The 17396-nt window shown below is 37.4% G+C and overlaps 1 protein-coding gene across 10 annotated transcripts in view; it reads right to left on the reverse strand.

Annotated features, from left to right (window-relative positions):
• The window catches only part of LOC149926181 (uncharacterized), a 75162-nt gene that overhangs the window by 660 nt on the left and 57106 nt on the right, over positions 1-17396 (reverse strand). For 2 of the 10 annotated variants that reach the window (XR_016477047.1, XR_016477044.1), the window contains 3 exons: positions 10924-11034; positions 8727-9006; positions 5311-5885 (listed from right to left, as the gene is read on the reverse strand). Coding sequence is in view for 4 of the 10 variants with exons in the window: in XM_090161176.1 (XP_090017302.1) it covers positions 5609-5730; positions 5789-5885 (219 nt within the window). In the remaining 6 variants the exon portion in view is untranslated. Of the gene's footprint in view, positions 1-1272; positions 1370-5310; positions 5886-8726; positions 9007-10923; positions 11035-17396 lie in introns of those variants that run through there. The other 8 variants (XM_090161176.1, XM_090161175.1, XR_016477045.1 and 5 more) reach the window with 7 other exon arrangements.

A 17396-nucleotide genomic window follows, 5' to 3' on the forward strand; every position in this document is an offset into this window, starting at 1 on the left:
AACTAGTTAAATAAAATCTTTCTGAATCACTTGAATGAATCATCGTTTAAGGATAAACAAATGCGTAAAAACAGAATGGGATCGATAGAGGGGCACCTTTATCTAGATTCCTATAATATATTGCTAGTTAGTGCCTACGGCTTAGATTGCTTAAAGATTTTCAAATTGATATTGAAATATATTAATTTTCTGTTTTTAATTTTTTTAATTACTAATGGAGACTATTTCAGCAAACGTCAATTGGTTCGGATCGCACTGACATTTTATTAATCAGCTCGAACACTACTAACCGTTAAAGTTATTCCAGTTAAATCTTCCACACCAGCAATCTTTTTCGCAATCACCAAATAGGCGCCACCCAGATTTTCAAGCCAAATCCTTTTCAATCTTTCCGACAACAAAAAGTTTAGAATTTTGCATTTTAAAACTCCCTATTTACCTAAACCTTCATTGACGTTATTGAAATCGTTGGGACCTGTCCGCTCTAGAGAAAATTCACGGAAAGAACACCACTTGGGGTCAAGAAGGATTAAAAGAAGGGTGGCCCATTGAGTAGACGTTGTGAGTGGCGGCCACTTGAAAAGAACCTTCTCTAATGTTTAGAGTAAAGAGGGGCGCCCAGTTGCAAATTGTATCTTGAGTCGCCCCTGACTCGGGGGTCTCTAGCTGGAGCCGTGAGGCTACCGAGCAGTGCCCTTTTTGCTAACTTGACAAGATATGTTAAAACCGTTTTGTTTTTCCTTTGAAATGATCTTTTTTTAGCCTAAAAACGATTCGCATGTTGGATATGTTTACTATGCGAGTCGTTATTGATGAATCTTTACACTCTGCCCACCCTTTTATGGTCGTTATTTCCCCTCAAATCATGAAATAAGCAATGACGACCTGGACTCGTAGTGCCTAGCATCATCTCAGAACCTGACACTCGAAATAAATTGATCAACCTTTATCAGAATTAATATCTTTGATCAATATTTAAGAAATTTAATTAGACTTTATTACTTGGTTAAAATAAATAAAAATTTATGAATTTTATATATTTGACCAATTTTTGATTAGTTTTGTGTATTTTTTCGTAACAAGACGAAAATGATAAAAGAAAATGGTTAGAAAGGGCTGTAATTGAAATTTTATGTAAATAAATTATTGATTTCTCGAAATTGAAAACATGATCAGAAATAATACTTTTGATCCAAATTGAAGAATATAATTATTAATTGATAAAACTTTATAAATTGGTTGAAATCAGACCTAAATTATAATAATAATTACAATTATTTCTGGTACGGTGTTGAAAACGATGGCGTGATCTGTCGTCATCGTTGGTGGTATTGGTCGAAATGGTTTCCGTTCATCCGGAGAGACGTACCTGGAAGGATAGAAATTGTCGGCTCTAGCGGTTCGACATGCTTATTGCTTAAGCGGATTGGATATACTCTAATACGTTCCTGTGCATTTATAGAGGTTGATGGAATGAATTTTTACCAGTGTACTCAACCAACGAAATGAAACCGTTAATTCTGACATAGAGCAAAAACTCGGTTACTTCTTTTGTTTGAAACAATTCCAGCAGATACGCGTTTAAAAGATAAGTGAACAGAATTATTTCATTAAGATTACTTATGCCTAGTAGTACAAATTATTAGGCCGTGATGTTCAACTTGAAAAAAAGTAAAGAACAATTTGACAAAAATAACGGTAATTAGATTCAAATTTGTTGAAGAACGTTTGCTTATAAAATTATTTTTACTACAAAATATAAATATGCCGATTTAAGCTATTAATTGAGATTGATTATAGCTTTTAAGTAAATATTTAAGTGGCATTGTAAATAAGAGTAGTCAAATCATAATATCTGAAAGTGCATATAAATTATGATTCGAATTGTGTTAACATCTATTTGTTTACATTTATGGCTCTATAGAGCTTGTCAGCAGGTGTCTTAGCGAATTTATTTTGTAACTACTAGCCACACCCTCGCAGCTCTTTTTTAAGCGTGTTTTTACACTTGATTTAACTGCTGTTTTTCCAGTTACACATTGAAACTTTAACCGATAGATGATATTAAAAGCAGAGAAAATTCAACATCCCTTGTTCAGGAAAGAATATGTAAACAGTTGCTTCGAACAACTTTTGAGTACAAATTTAAATAGATAAACCTCGTCTAACTTATAGATCGATTTAGGTGTTTACTTAAATGGGAAAATTTCTATTAGCAATATGTTAGTTAAAAGTACTTTTATAGTTTGGTAAGCTTTGTTACAGCTTTTACGTTTTATTTCGACTCGCAGCTACACTTATGGAATATAATTAAACACAATTGGCTTCATATACATGTATTATTGTTACTATACGTTAACTTTTTCAGTAATTTATATTTCTTACGTGCTAAAATTTATTACTTTTACCCAGAACCAGGAATTTATTAGGCTATGGAAAGTCAATAATCCAATTTAACGCCACAATGCTCTCATCTGCAAAATAACTCAGAAGGAAAAATAAGTTATACTGCTTCTTTAATTAACCCCACCTAGGACTAGCGACGTAGGTTAAATCTGCGATTACAAAAATGAAAGTTGTTTTTCAAAATTCGTTCTCCTCCCATTAAACGCTTTTCTGAAGCAACAGCTACGTTCATTAAGCGAAGTAACGCTTCAGATCTTTTCTTATATTTCCCGACCAGACTTTGTCATTTTGAAATTTTTAATATTTAGGCTTAGTTTATCTATTCGGTGTTATAGTCGCGAGCCAGATTTCCCGCACGGTACTGACGAGTCTCAAATAGGACGAAACCGGTCTACCGTTGGAATTTCTGACTATTTAATTTAATTTAATTTAGTTTTTCACTCGAAGATCTATTTAGTACGAGTTTCGCGTCTTTTTTTGCTCGAAGACCTATCGCTACGAGCTATTAGTAAGTTTTTAAATTTCTTCAAATTTGTTTAGGGTTTAGCTTTATTATCCCTTTTCATAATGGACTAATCTACTTATTCGCTAATATTATCATCAGATTATGGTTTAGATACAATGCTAACAGTTAAACTCTCTGATAAATTCTTCGTGAAGAATTAAACAAGAGTAGGAGATAAAATAGGGAAATATAATTAATATTTTGGGCAAATTTATGTTAAAAGAAAAAGTTGGAAAATGGTTATTGCATCTTATGTTAAACTAATAACTTATGCTTTATATAGAATAATTCTCTTCGGTTATAGGAATAAAATAAGATTTTTTTATCAAAAATAGGACGCAACACAAATGTTTATCGCTTCATGAAAATTGATGATTTTTAAAACTATTTATTTCTCTTAATATAAAAATACCATTTTTAAGGTAAAATTTACTATTAACATAACATAAAAAACGCTGGTTTTAAATTAATGCACAAAGTCTGGCTCTTATTAAAACTTGAACAAACAACAACGCGTCTAAGCAACACAGTTTGTAACCATGGTAACTCGGTATATTTATCTGGCAGTCCCGTAAGAAATAGAGATCAGTCGATTTTTAGGAGTAACGTAGTTGCTAGCCTAGGCTTCACTAATTTCCGGCTTTCCGCGCCGTTTTTCGTATTTTACATGATTTTTGTCATAAATGTGTGATGGCCAATAAGCAAAATACTAGTCCCAAATCCACGGCTTTAAAAAGAAACTGAGATCATGAAAATATTCTTAACCCCAAACATACTTCCACACCTAGGGTCCCTCCTACAACTCCTAAAAGGTACGTCTCTTAAATATTCATATGAAGACAGGACATAAGCCGAATTCTCTTAAACCAAAGAATAACAAAAGTTGTTAGTCCGGCTGAACTAGTTCTTTAGTCTGTATGAAACGTTTGGCCGGTTTTGGGCCGATTTTATAGAACGCTCTATTGTGGAGCCAACTTTAATAACTGAAATAAACGGATATTAGGAAAAGCTTAGTGATTGAACTTTAAAGAAATTTTTAAACAACAGGGTAAAATAGGGATTTGAAAATACAGCGTCGATTTTTTCAGACCATTTTATAGATGCAATTTTATATAACTCGCTCGTTATGGTTTGGAAAATACAATACAATATTGTCCGTTATTTATTCTTCAATAATTTTAAAAATCATTTTTCCTACGATATGTTCTATATACATAGGGTTTTTGTATCTTTTATTCGAGCTTTTCATGCGTCTTCCGGAAGGGTTGGTCAGTTTGCCTTACCCAGGTAGAAACAGTTAATTTGTTTGGTGCATCATCACACGTGCTAGAACCTTATTTTTTAGGTGTTTAAATACATGATTTTAAATTAATGTAACAAATAGTGTTATCCGCGTGTGTTGTTATTAATCTAAAACACTCCTTTCCAAATGTTTAAAATTACTCGTTTCATAAACATGTATTTAGGTATTCAAAAACACAAACTTTATTTAGTTTAAAATCATGTGTTAAAAACTCCTCTATTAATTATACTAAATATGCAGTCTGTTAAGTGTAACATTACACAAATGTGAAATATTTAAAAAAAAACATTAGTTTGCTGATGGATAAGCTAGTTAAATAAAATCTTTCTGAATCACTTGAATGAATCATCGTTTAAGGATTAACAAATGCGTAAAAACAGAAGGGGATAGATAGAAGGGCACCTTTATCTAGATTCATTTAATATATTGCTAGTTAGTGCCTACGGCTTAGATTGCTTAAAGATTTTCAAATTGATATTGAAATATATTAATTTTCTGATTTTAATTTTTTTAATTACTACTGGAGACTATTTCAGCAAACGTCAATTGGTTCGGATCGCACTGACATTTTATTAATCAGTTCGAACACTACTAACCGTTAAAGTTATTCCAGTTTAATCTTCCACACCAGCAATCCTTTTCGCAATCACCAAATAGGCGCCACCCAGATTTTCAAGCAAAATCCTTTTCAATCTTTCCGACGACAAAAAGTTTAGAATTTTGCATTTTAAAACTCCCTATTTACCTAAACCTTCATTGACGTTATTGAAATCGTTGGGACCTGTCCGCTCTAGAGAAAATTCACTTTTATTCAAGCGCTTCAGGCGTCTTCCGGAAGGGCAGGTCACTTTGCCTTACCCAGGTAGAAACAGTTAATTTGTTTGGAGTATCATCATACATGCTAGAACCTTATTTTTTAGGTGTTTAAATACATTATTTTAAATTAATGTAACAAATAGTGTTATCCGCGTGTGTTGTTATTAATCTAAAACACTCCTTTCCAAATGTTTAAAATTACTCGTTTCATAAACATGTATTTAGGTATTCAAAAACACAAACTTTATTTCGTTTAAAATCATGTGTTAAAAACTCCTCTATTAAGTATACTAAATATGCAGTCTGTTTAGTGTAACATTACACAAATGTGAAATATTTAAAAAAAACATTAGTTTTCTTAGAAAAGAGTAGTAGCCTAATAGCTTGACAGCATTACAGATGGCTCTAGCGCCTATAATGAGTGTTAATTTTGTTTTAACTAGACTTAGCAGTTATCGATCCCCGGCCTCTCCGCTCGCGATATAAAGCTTTTACACTTACGGCCAAAGATAAATGAGTATTTTAATTTGGAACTCCATATGGTCTCTGCTTTTTATCCTTTTATCTTCGTTAGTTTCTCAATGCGCTTGCGCGAAATCTTTAAAGGGGGCAGCGTGGCGGACGTACGCAAACTTCGTCCCTTTCAATAATATGGAACTAATTTTTCGGTCGTAATTATTTTTCAATATATTCTGCGATTCTATAAAATCGTGTAAGGTCAATCAATATACATAAGAATGCCTTTAATTACAAATTACCGCGCGTCTTTTCCATTTCGGAGGTGCTGACGATGACTGGCAAGTTAGCTGCTGTGGTATAAGTCGCTGTTGCTAGCTTATTTCCAAGGACTGGTTTCTAAAAAAATCAGTTAAAGTAAAAAATAATTTCAATTACCCAATTAAAACGATCGCGTTTCACTATCTTATTTCTAAAACCAGGTATGTTAAACAATTCAGTTTGGGTAATGATCGCTAAAATTTAAAAACGGTTCTATTACGATACCCATTGAGGCCCTCAGGGGTCCGTATCTTTGGGCCCTTGATTTCTCAGAGACCACCGAATACGTGGTTTGAAAGTGTGAGTCTATGTAATGGCTACAATGTTAGCCAACTTAATTCAAACGTGTGAGGCAACGTGGTGGGATCATGAAAGACTACGTTGTTGCAACGTGTGAGCTAACGTATAAGCAATCGTAATAGAAATGTGTGAGCCAACGTTGTGCACGTGTGCGCATATGTGATCAATCGCGACTTTAAGTGATATTCTGTAGTCGAAACCCATTATCTTCATGACTTCTTCAAACATTAAATACAGCTTCCACCGTTTCTCAAATCTCTTCACCATCGCTTAGTTCCTCCACATTAGGCTTAGCCAACTGCTTTGTCTTTTTCATATCTATTTCTCGAGTTTTTTCCCAAGGTGATTTTACCGAGGATTTGACCTTATTTTCAATTATTTCGGAATTTAACCGTTCGGAATATGATATTAATATAAATAGCACAAGAAACAGCCGAAGTAGAAGGAAAGTAAGGGCGAGGCTCCGAATCCGGGTTCGGGTTTGGGTTCGGGAACGGGATCCGGGATTTAAGGGGTGAAATGGGGGTAAAATCGTCGAAAAGTCAATGTATTTAGGGTATTTCTCGCGACGGTTTGTTTTTTCGTATATCAACATATTGTGTTCAGGCCAACTTGTTTATTTATCTCCTTTATCTCAAATTTCAAGAGTACACTTATATCAGAGATCCTGGCAGTTATAGAGATACGAAACTCCGCCGAAAACCTAACAAAAAAAGCAAGCACCAGCCGCGTGGTTAATTTGAATTTAAAACACGTAGTGTTTTGACGTCATGGAATATTCGTTGTTAAAATGACGTAGAATGGAAATGTTTTTAAACTTCATTTTAATATCATTGTAGTACGCTTGGCACTTGAACCTATCTCACGAGCATTTCAAACGAATATTTCAAGTTTAAGTATGAGAAACGTATCGTTCTCAAGTATTGTAATTGTACACGTGATTCCGTATGAGGACCGGGTAAATTCCTATATACGTAACGCGATACACTTCAAAATGCGTATACGTGGAATGGAATTAATTTTAAACCACATTTTAATAAATAAGATATCGAAGATAAATAATTTCAGAGTATAAAAAGGGAAAACCGTATAATAGTAAGACCATATTTAGAATTGCATTGGAAGTGACTCCGAGGAACCTTAAAATGTAAGTAGGAATACTCAGTGATAATTCTTAACTTGTCTTAATGTATTTATTTTATAGGAATTGTTCATTTCCTGTGTCTGGTGATAAAGGGTTAATCGTTTATGCAGATGAAACCATCTACTGCGGTCTATTAGATTTAACAAAGGGCATCAAACTAACAGAAGCGGAACTGCAAGAGCTATGGACAAAGAAAGATGCTATTGAAGCTTATTTCAATAACGAAGCTGAAACTACATGGGTTTTCACAGGTTCTGAAACCGAACGGTTTTCGGTTCATAGATTTGCCGAACAAAAGCTTTTAGATGTTAGACAAATGTACCATGGTTATGGGGTAAACTATGGAAAACTGTTACCGACTAAAGAGGGGGTAGCTTTCGCTCAATCTTCTTGGTTGAATTTCCTCGACAGGTACGAGTCTATTCAGAAGTGTTTAAAGCAAATCAAGGAAATAAAGGAGGCGATGACTAACGTTGTAATTAAACAATTACACGAAGCTCTTAAGAAAGCGTGCAATGGCTGTCAAATTATTCATCCATCTCAACTCCAGCATGATTGTATCATGACGGATTATTCTAAGCGTGTAGATTTGCATTTTTATGAAATAATTATGTCGGTAGATTGTGAAAATATTATTGAAATGTTTACTTTTCGCTGTGAATTGTTGAAAGAAATTTTAAATAATATAATGTCACTAATAATATGCAATGCTAAAAACTTGTTAAAAAACTAATAAAATTGATTGCACTAATGTTCCGATTCTCATTAACCATTATGGATTTAAGCTTACAACATCCCATGAATGGGCTTGTAGCCGGGTCCACCCAATGCGGAAAGTCATTCCTGGTGGGGCGGTTGATTCAACATAAGAAGACCTGCATATCCCCTCCTCCGGAGAGGATAATATGGTATTATACCGAGTATCAGCCGAAACTATTTCAATCAATATTAGAACACACACCTTCAGTCGAGTTTCACGAAGGATTACTCGACGTTAATATATTAAACCCGCAAATTAGCAATTTAGTTATATTAGACGATTTATTATGCGAGATATCTAATAATAAAGATGTAACTAATTTATTTATTCGTGGATCTCATCACAGAAACACCTCCGTACTAATTTTAATGCAAAACTTTTATTACCCCGGAAAAGAAATAAGAACTTTAAATTTAAATGCTCATTATCTATTTATTTTTAAATCACCACGAGATAAATCAACAATTTATCATCTCGCGAGGCAGATATCTCCAACCAATAGCAAATACGTTATTGATGCGTTTCAACAAGCTACGTCACGGAAGTTTGGGTATTTATTAGTTAACTTGAAACCTCACACTCCAGATCAGTATTTACTACGAACAGGTTTAATACCGGGTGAAGAATCGGCGGTCTTTATTCCAAAATTAAGTGTATTATAGAAGGGAATTTCTTTAGGGTTAATCGAGAGTGGATTGTTAAAGAATTAGCTTACCTAGTATTAGAAACTGAAGAATCGGAAGTGTTTACTTTCAAATCTCCATACCCTTTCAAAAAGCTTTCAAATGAAGAAAAAAGACAATGCAGATGTATATCTCATAACATTTGTCACCTTCGATGGGATGACGGCGAAGGTCCTTACAGAACGAGACGTGACATTTGTAATCAGATAGCGGAAAAAGCGACTTCGTTTTTCACCAAAGGTTTAGAAAAAGCTGCAGTATTATCGACACTCCTCGGCGTTTCAGTAACTAACATCGAAGATACCGGTTGTCCTAAATTATCAGAACAAGAAGACGTTGAATTAAACTGTCCTTTTCATTCCGAAACTGTTCATTGCGCTTTAAGAAAAGCTAAGAAAATCCCTAAATGGATGTCTGAAAACGAGTAAAGAAAAACATAGACTTTCTACGTTTCCTAACATCCTGTAATCTAAATCTATTAAATACGCTAGCAAGGAAGCTATATTGGCTCTCGTTGAATGTTGTATAAATGTATTGCACGGAACAATTGAACTGTCAGAACGTCATCGTAAGTGGTTAAAGAAACATAGCGCGGTTATACGAAACGTTACGAAGAAGAACCCTTTATCAAAACGACGAAAGATTCTGGTACAAAAGGGTGGTTTTCTTCCATTTTTATTAGCGCCATTTTAAATTCAATGATAACCCCCTACCCAGTTGATATGAACGCTGGGTTACATTCCTTATTCGTTTATTCTGATCTGGTTGAAAATAGCGTTGTTGGGGATAGTTTAGCACCTATATTAAGAATCATAAGCGTCGAAGAGAAAGCCGAGTCTAATGGGAAAACAGCTACAAAAATATTTTCACAACCTCATTACCTACCAGTCGTGTGTAATAATATTAAGACTATAGAGATTAATATAACAGATGATTTAGGTCAGCCAATACAGTTTCATAGTGGAAAAGCTCACGTTGTATTACATTTTAAACCCCGTAAAATGTGGACTTCACTATAAACCTTTAATCATTCAGGACACACTCTCATTCTAGCTTAAGAGAGCGAACAGTTAACATCATGAGGTCTGAATATTCACCTTCAAGAACTGATTACGAAAGTTATTATTTAAACCAGGTTGATTTCGGTGGAATACCCGTATATAGAGGTTTAGCCGTGCAAAGAGGACATGGTCTAGGAAATATATTATCTTCAGCGTTTAGATTCGCGGTACCTTTACTGAAGAAAGGCGCTTCTTACTTGGGAAAAAAACTTTTAAGTACCGGAGCGAAAGTAGCGACCGATGTTGTTAGCGGAGTCCCAATTAAAACAGCGCTTAAATCGCATTCTATTAACGCTGGAAGTGAAACTTAAGCTTCAGCAACTGATGAAGCCATGAGACTAAAATCTTCAGCTACGGATCATATTAAAAGAATGACAGGTTCCGAAAATAAAAGGAATCGAACTCAGTCGAAAAGCGGCATTTCAACAGCAGGCAGGATAGCGAAAGGACGGTTCCCTAAACGTTCCGATATATTCTCATAATGTCCCTTTTACACCCGCACTCAGTTGGGTGTATAAATTCCGAGCTAGATTTGTTTCAAGTACCTATGACACAATCTTCGATTATTGGTGGTGAATGGGTTGAGTATAATCCAATATCAAATATAGTTGATAACGCATCAATTACATTTTCTATCAACGGTAACTCTGAAACGTATATAGACCTTTCACAAACTTTGTTGCACGTTCGAGTTAAGGTAACTAAAGATAATGGTCAACTACCGCAACCCGCGGTTCCAGGTGGGGCAGCCGGAACTCCAGCCGACAATATCGCCCCCGAGAATTTGTTTCTTCATTCGCTTTTTAGCGACGTTCATTTATTTCTGAATGAAAGATCAGTAACACCTTCCAGTCAAAATAACGCTTATAAAAGTATGATACAAACTTTATTAACGTTCGGAGAATCTGCGAAAAAAAGTTATTTAACGAGTTCACTTTTCAAATCGGGATACACCTGGAAAGTTCGATTCATTTTTCGATAACGATGGTTTCTCTAAACGAGCGAGTTTAGCGCAAAAAGGGGCGAATGACTTGTTAGGCGTAGTCCATACTGATTTATGTCAACAACCACGTTTTTTATTAAATATGGTTGATTTGAAATTTAAATTCGATAAAAATAGAGCAGCTTTTTGCGTTAAAAAATAATTTTTTTTTAAAATGTAAATTACCTAAATAGCATATATAACTGCTCTCTTTAGACGAATCATGTGTGTCGGGCATATATTTGTTATTCGCTTCAGAATAACGAGTTGAGATCATTGAAACACCGCCTCGAATACCTAAAAAATTAAATGTAAATACAATAATATTTAAAAAATCAAAAAAGGGTTACCCATTTCAATAAATAAGTGTTGATCTATATCAAGTATGAGATCGAGGCGAACATAGGTCATCTTCAAAGCTGCTTGCCAGGCTAAACCTGGTGCGGTGTAAGCGAGAGCGGGATCTAATTTATAATGAGTTATAGATTATGTTCTAAAATTTTCAAAAAAGTCGGCTAATAGCAACGCATCGCTTTTCACATAGAGGTCGGTGTATTCCCCTACGAAAACCGAGGTTAAGAGATTTGAAATATTTATACTATAGCATAAGTGGTATTACTCTAAGTACCCAAGACGCGCTGTTCTCTGGGACGTGTTCTCCCCCATTTCGTGACGTCAGCACGTGAGGTGGTTCAGGGGGCCGTTGCGAGCGCGAAAAATCCTCGAGAGAATCGAAGAGAGAAAGATTTGAATTTTATTTCTGCTAGTGGCGCCCACTAACGGGAATTAACGGGGCGGAGGGCTAGGCCCACGCAGTATTTTGACCAACCTTGGGTTAGGCAGTTTCTCTTGTATAGGAGATTTTGGGGGAAAGAATAGTCAGAACTATCCCCCTCTCCGCGAATCGAGCCGAGCCTCGGGAATCGAGAGGAAACTCGTGTGAAAACCTTTAATAATTTGTTAAAGAACTAAAAATAAAACAAGTTGTCGCGAGAAAATATTAAGGCGCCAGATTGTCTGGAAGTAAAATTTCCACTAATGTATTTGTATATTTTCTTGTATAGTTATAAGCCGAAATATCTTACCCATTGTACGCGCCCCCGTGAATTGCAACACGAGGGTCAAGGTGGGAAAAGTGCAGCGTCACGGGTTGGAAGGGAACGATTTAGACATTCTTTCCACCAGTGGCGCCACCTGACCCCTTGATCCCTCTCCCCCCTCTTGTAAATCTATAAATACCTCCTCCGCAAAAATGTAACCACTGTCTCTTTCTAAAATTATCTCATGACTTGACGCGAAATAAAATGTTTCTTTTTCACCAACATCGTTTTTATTTAACTATACTTTAAGTCCCTAATCGAGCAGGCAAAAGTAAACCTAGCGTTTTTCAGTCGGCGCTATGGTAAAAATAATTAGCTCTCCCAACCCCGGTAGTTCCTAAAACTAAAAACTACATGGTGCCGGAAACCCGGGAAGTAAAACCAGATTAGGGAATAGTTATCGAGATAAAAATAAAGATCCGATACTCAGGAGATCTTTCAACAAAAATCTAATTAACCAGCCCAGACTACGGGAACCAGCGGTTCCAATACTTGAGGATCAACCATCCCAGACTACGGGAACCTAAACTACAATGCCGGATCCAGCTCAACAGCCCGACCAGGCGAAGGCGAAACGTGAAGCCCAGTTGATGAATCTAAAGTCATCACGCAAAATCGTTAGATGTCTCGTTACTAGACAAATAACTTCAATCGAGACCCTCATTAACGATTCACACACTACTGCGGAGGATCTAGACGACGCGATCCTGATACTACAACAAAAGGAGGCCGACCTAATTCAATACGACTCCAAAATAGTGGTACTCATCGACAACGATGAGGATATGGAGAGAGATATACAGACAGCCTACGAAACATACAGGGAAAAAATCACTTTAATCACCAGAAAAGCCCAGCGCCAAATCCGGAAACTCGGTGATATAACCGGCAGTGCGGTTCTCACGAATAACGGCGGTATCGGCTCAGCAAATACTATCGGCGGCGGTACCGGCTCCGCATTGCCCGCAAATACTACCGGCGGCGGTACCGGCACTACAATCTCCATCAACGGCGCTACCGGCCTTACGAACCCCATTAACGGCGGTACCGGCTCTACGAACTCCATTAACGGCAGTACCGGCTCTACAATCTCCATCAACGGCGGTACCGGATCTACAAACCCCATCAATGGCGGAACCGGACTTACGAGCCCCAACACTGCAGGGGCAACCGGAACAAACGCATCATTCCAGACGGGGACGAAACTACCTAAACTCGTCCTTCAGAAGTACAACGGAGACATCACCCAATTCAACAGTTTTTGGAATCAATTTAAGACCGCAATCCATGATAATGTGAGTTTACCAAAAGTTGAAAAATTCTACTACTTATTGTCTTATTTAGAAGGCAACGCTAAGTTAGCTTTAGCGGGATTGTACGCGTCAAATGAAACGTACGATGAAGCCATAAAAATTCTAGATAATCGATTTGGGCGTACCGATTTAATTATTCATACTCACATGAGTAAATTGCTTAACATGGAACCCGTTAGAAAAGTTAACGATCATAAAGCACTCCGGCGACTATTTGACTCTTGTGAACTTAATATCAGAAGTCTGAGGTCGCTCGGTGTGAGCACGGTCGCTAACGGTACATTTTTATGGCCCACGTTATTAAAATGTCTTCCTGACGAAATAAGACTCGAATACAGTAGGAAGCACGTGAAAGATGCTAATTGGAATGTAGATGCTCTATTAGAGTTTTTAGAAAGCCGAGAAACTTCGGCCCTTTTAGGCGCGGGGGTTTCTAATAATTTCAAGGAGTATAATTCCTATAATTTAAACGAAAATCAGTCTAAAAAACCCTTTAAATATGCAAATTCAGCTTCGGCGCTCACTACCGTTGTAGAAAAACCTAATTTCCAAAACAGCAGAAATAATACTAATTATGGGGACAACATTTATTGCGTATTTTGCCAAGAAAATTCCCACAAAAGCTTTAATTGCGTTAAACACTCTCTAGAAAGAAAAAGGCAAATAATTAGGGACCAACAAAGGTGTTATATCTGTCTCAAAGTCTCGCATCAAATGCAAAATTGTTACTCCAAATTTAAAAATTGCCGCAAATGTAAGAGAAGGCATCATTTCGCGCTATGTGAACAAAACGAAGTAAATAAAGGGTTGGATAACAATAGCGAAATGGGGAAAGACGACGAGAAAGCTTCAGCCAACGTAGCTTGCGCCAAGGCATCAATCGGGGAAGGGGGGAAAACCGTACTACTGCAAACGGCCCTCGCCATAGCTAGACCTCCCAATAATTCGGAGGGGGTGGAAATCCGATGTTTGTTAGATACTGGGGCTCAAGCTTGCTTTATACGACAAGATTTATCGAAAAAACTAGAATTACCCATCGTGGGAAGAATTGAAATAGAAATAAGTAAATTTGGATCGAAAAGTACTTCGCAAGATATTCGAAATAAAGTTAGGTTAACTTTAGAAAATACGCGCAACCCTAAACAAAGGGTAGAAATTATCGCCATTGAGGTTCCGTACGTTTGTAATGCCGTAACGTCTCTAAACTGTGAGGAAGTAGAAAATTACATGCAAATGAAAGGCCTACAATTAGCCGATAGACCTAGTAAAAAATGCATGGATAGCTCTAGCATGGACGTCCTTATTGGAGGAGATTACTATTACGCGATAGTGACCGGAAAGATCGAAAGATTTAGTTCAAGACTAGTGGCGCTAGAAACTTGTTTCGGATGGACCGTACAAGGTCCCTGCGGAGAAAAAGAGGGGGGAATAGGAGTACACTGCAACCAAATCAGCGCTCCCCGAATTAGCGTAACCGAAAGGGAAATTTCCAAAACAATGGAAAAACATTGGACTTTAGAAAGCATGGGTATAGAAGATGGGGAACAAACAAATATGGATCTAAAGAATTCCGAAATAGTGGAAAATTTCAACCGTGAAATTAAAATGATTGACGGTAGATATCACGTAACGTTTCCCTGGAAAACTGATAGATTAGCGTTACCAGATAATTTAGGACAGGCCACTATTAGGGGAAATAGCTTGATTAAAAAATTTAATAAAGACCCAGTATTGTACGAAGAATGCAAGGCGGTTGTTGACGAACAATTACGTTTAGGAATAGTCGAGAAGGTCCCCCAACCGGAAATAAAACCCCGGGGCACGTATTATCTCCCACCACAGGCGGTAAAACGCGACAGCGTCACGACTAAGGTGAGAGTGGTTCTAGATGGCTCCTCACACGCTAAGGGCGCACCCTCGTTGAATGACCTATTATTCAGCGGACCTAACTTAAACCCCGACTTACTACTAATTTTGTTGAGGTTTAGAATTCATAAAATCGCGTTTATAGCAGATATAGAAAAGGCGTTCTTACAAATCGCGCTATCAGAAAACGAAAGGGACTCCGTGAGGTTTTTGTGGTATAACGAGGACTCGAGTAACAAAGTAATGGAAAATCATTTTATCCATCTTCGAATGACACGCGTGCCATTCGGAATCACCGCTAGTCCATTTTTACTGGCAAATACTATCAAATACCACATTCACCACACGAAGGAGGCCGATAAAAAGACGGTAACAACCCTGGACCGCGATTTATACGTAGACGATCTAACAGGAGGGGACAAAAGTGTCAGCGAAGCGTTTGACCTATCAGTAAACGTCAACAAGCTAATTAGCAGCGCTAACATGAACTTTCGTAAATGGCAAACGAACTCTCCCGAATTAAGAGCCCTCTGGGGTGAGAAAAAACAAACCCGAAAACACGTTCCTTTATTTGAGGGAAAAGAAAACCCGGGTAATCTAAAAGTATTAGGACTAAAATGGTTAACGGACGAAGATACGTTTTCATTTAATTTGGATGCCCTAATGGACATACTAGAAGACATTAGGCCCACAAAAAGACACGTTTTAAGCATGATGGCCAGAATATTTGACCCTATAGGAGTATTGGGCCCCTTTACAATTAGGGCCAAAATAATTTTCCAAAAATTATGGGAAAAACAATTAACCTGGGACCAAGAAATTACGGGGGAACTTCGCGATGAATTTAGGGTTTGGTACAGTGAGCTCCCACTCCTACGTAACGTTAGGTTATCTAGACACTATTTTAAAGGGAACGGTAACGTCACTGAATTAGAAATACATACCTTTTGCGACGCTAGCCAAAGCGCGTACGCCACTACAATATATGTCCGTTACATAACTAGTTCCGAAGAAATAGGAGTCTCATTCGTAGCCTCCAAAACAAGAGTAGCACCCCTCAAGAAATTGACTATACCTCGTTTAGAATTAATGGGCTGCGTCCTTGGTGCCAGATTAACGAACTACATCAGAGACGTATTTTCGTGTTAAGAATTATCTGTGGACAGATTCCACAATCGCTTTACACTGGCTTAAAGACACTCCTACTAATTGGAAGCCTTTCGTTAGCAATAGGGTATTAGAAATTGGAAAATTCACCAATCCTGGGGATTGGAATCACTGTCCTGGATTGCAAAATCCCGCAGACATCCCGACAAGGGGAATTTTAGCTGAAAAACTAAACGCCCACGAAATGTGGGAGGGAGGTCCGAGGTGGCTTCGAGAGCCCAAGACGCAGTGGCCCAGTGATAACCAAGAAGAGCGACAGGTAGATAAAGACGAGCTAGACAGGGAAAGGCGCGCTCACGCTTTAGTAATAAGCTTCACCCAAAAACCTAGTCTTGATAAGATAATAAATTTAAACAGATTTAGCTTGTTGGATAAGGCTCTTCGAGTCACGGCGTACGTCCTAAGAAATGTAGATCGTACCCATAAACCAAAAAGACAAATAGGCCCAATAACCGCGGAGGAAATGGCAGCGGCCGAAATTAAGTGGATTAAATGCAGCCAAGAAAAAACCTACGGCGAGGAACTTACGGCGTTAAAAAACAAACAAACGGTAAAACCATCCTCAAAAATTTCACTTCTCTATCCGATACTTAATGAACAGGGTATAATATGCGTGGGAGGTCGACTAGAAAAATCAAATATGGCCTATAATCTAAAACACCCTATTATTTTAAGCCAAAAAGAGCGCTTCTCCGAGCTTCTAATGGAGCGATATCACCGAAATGTACTACACGGTGGCACTCAAATTACAATAGCGCAGGCGCGGGAGAAATATTGGGTAATTGCTGGACGGCAGTTGGCAAAAAAAGGTAGTGAAAGGCTGCTTGGCGTGTAGACGAGCTAGGGCTAAGCCAGGACACGCGCCTTCCGCCCCTCTCCCGCAAAACCGAATCGAACAAGCCCCACCATTCGAAATCATTGGGATTGATTTTGCAGGCCCAATTTACATCAAGGGTCCCCAATATTACGAAGGGAAAAGTTAACAATTAGATAAATCCTACATTTGTTTAATCACATGCGTGGTAACGAGATCGTTACATTTGGAGATCATGCCATCTCTTAGTACGGACGAATTCTTATTAGCGTTCCGACGCATGGTAGCCAGGCGCGGCATTCCAAAAGTAATTTACTCTGATAATGCTAAGACCTTTGAGAGAGCCAATAAAGACCTACAAGATATTTGGAAAAATTTAAAACAAAAGGAGTTACTAGA

Source organism: Leiobunum rupestre, chromosome 10 (assembly GCF_980474605.1).
Source record: "Leiobunum rupestre chromosome 10, qqLeiRupe1.1.hap1, whole genome shotgun sequence".
NCBI lineage: Eukaryota > Metazoa > Arthropoda > Arachnida > Opiliones > Sclerosomatidae > Leiobunum > Leiobunum rupestre.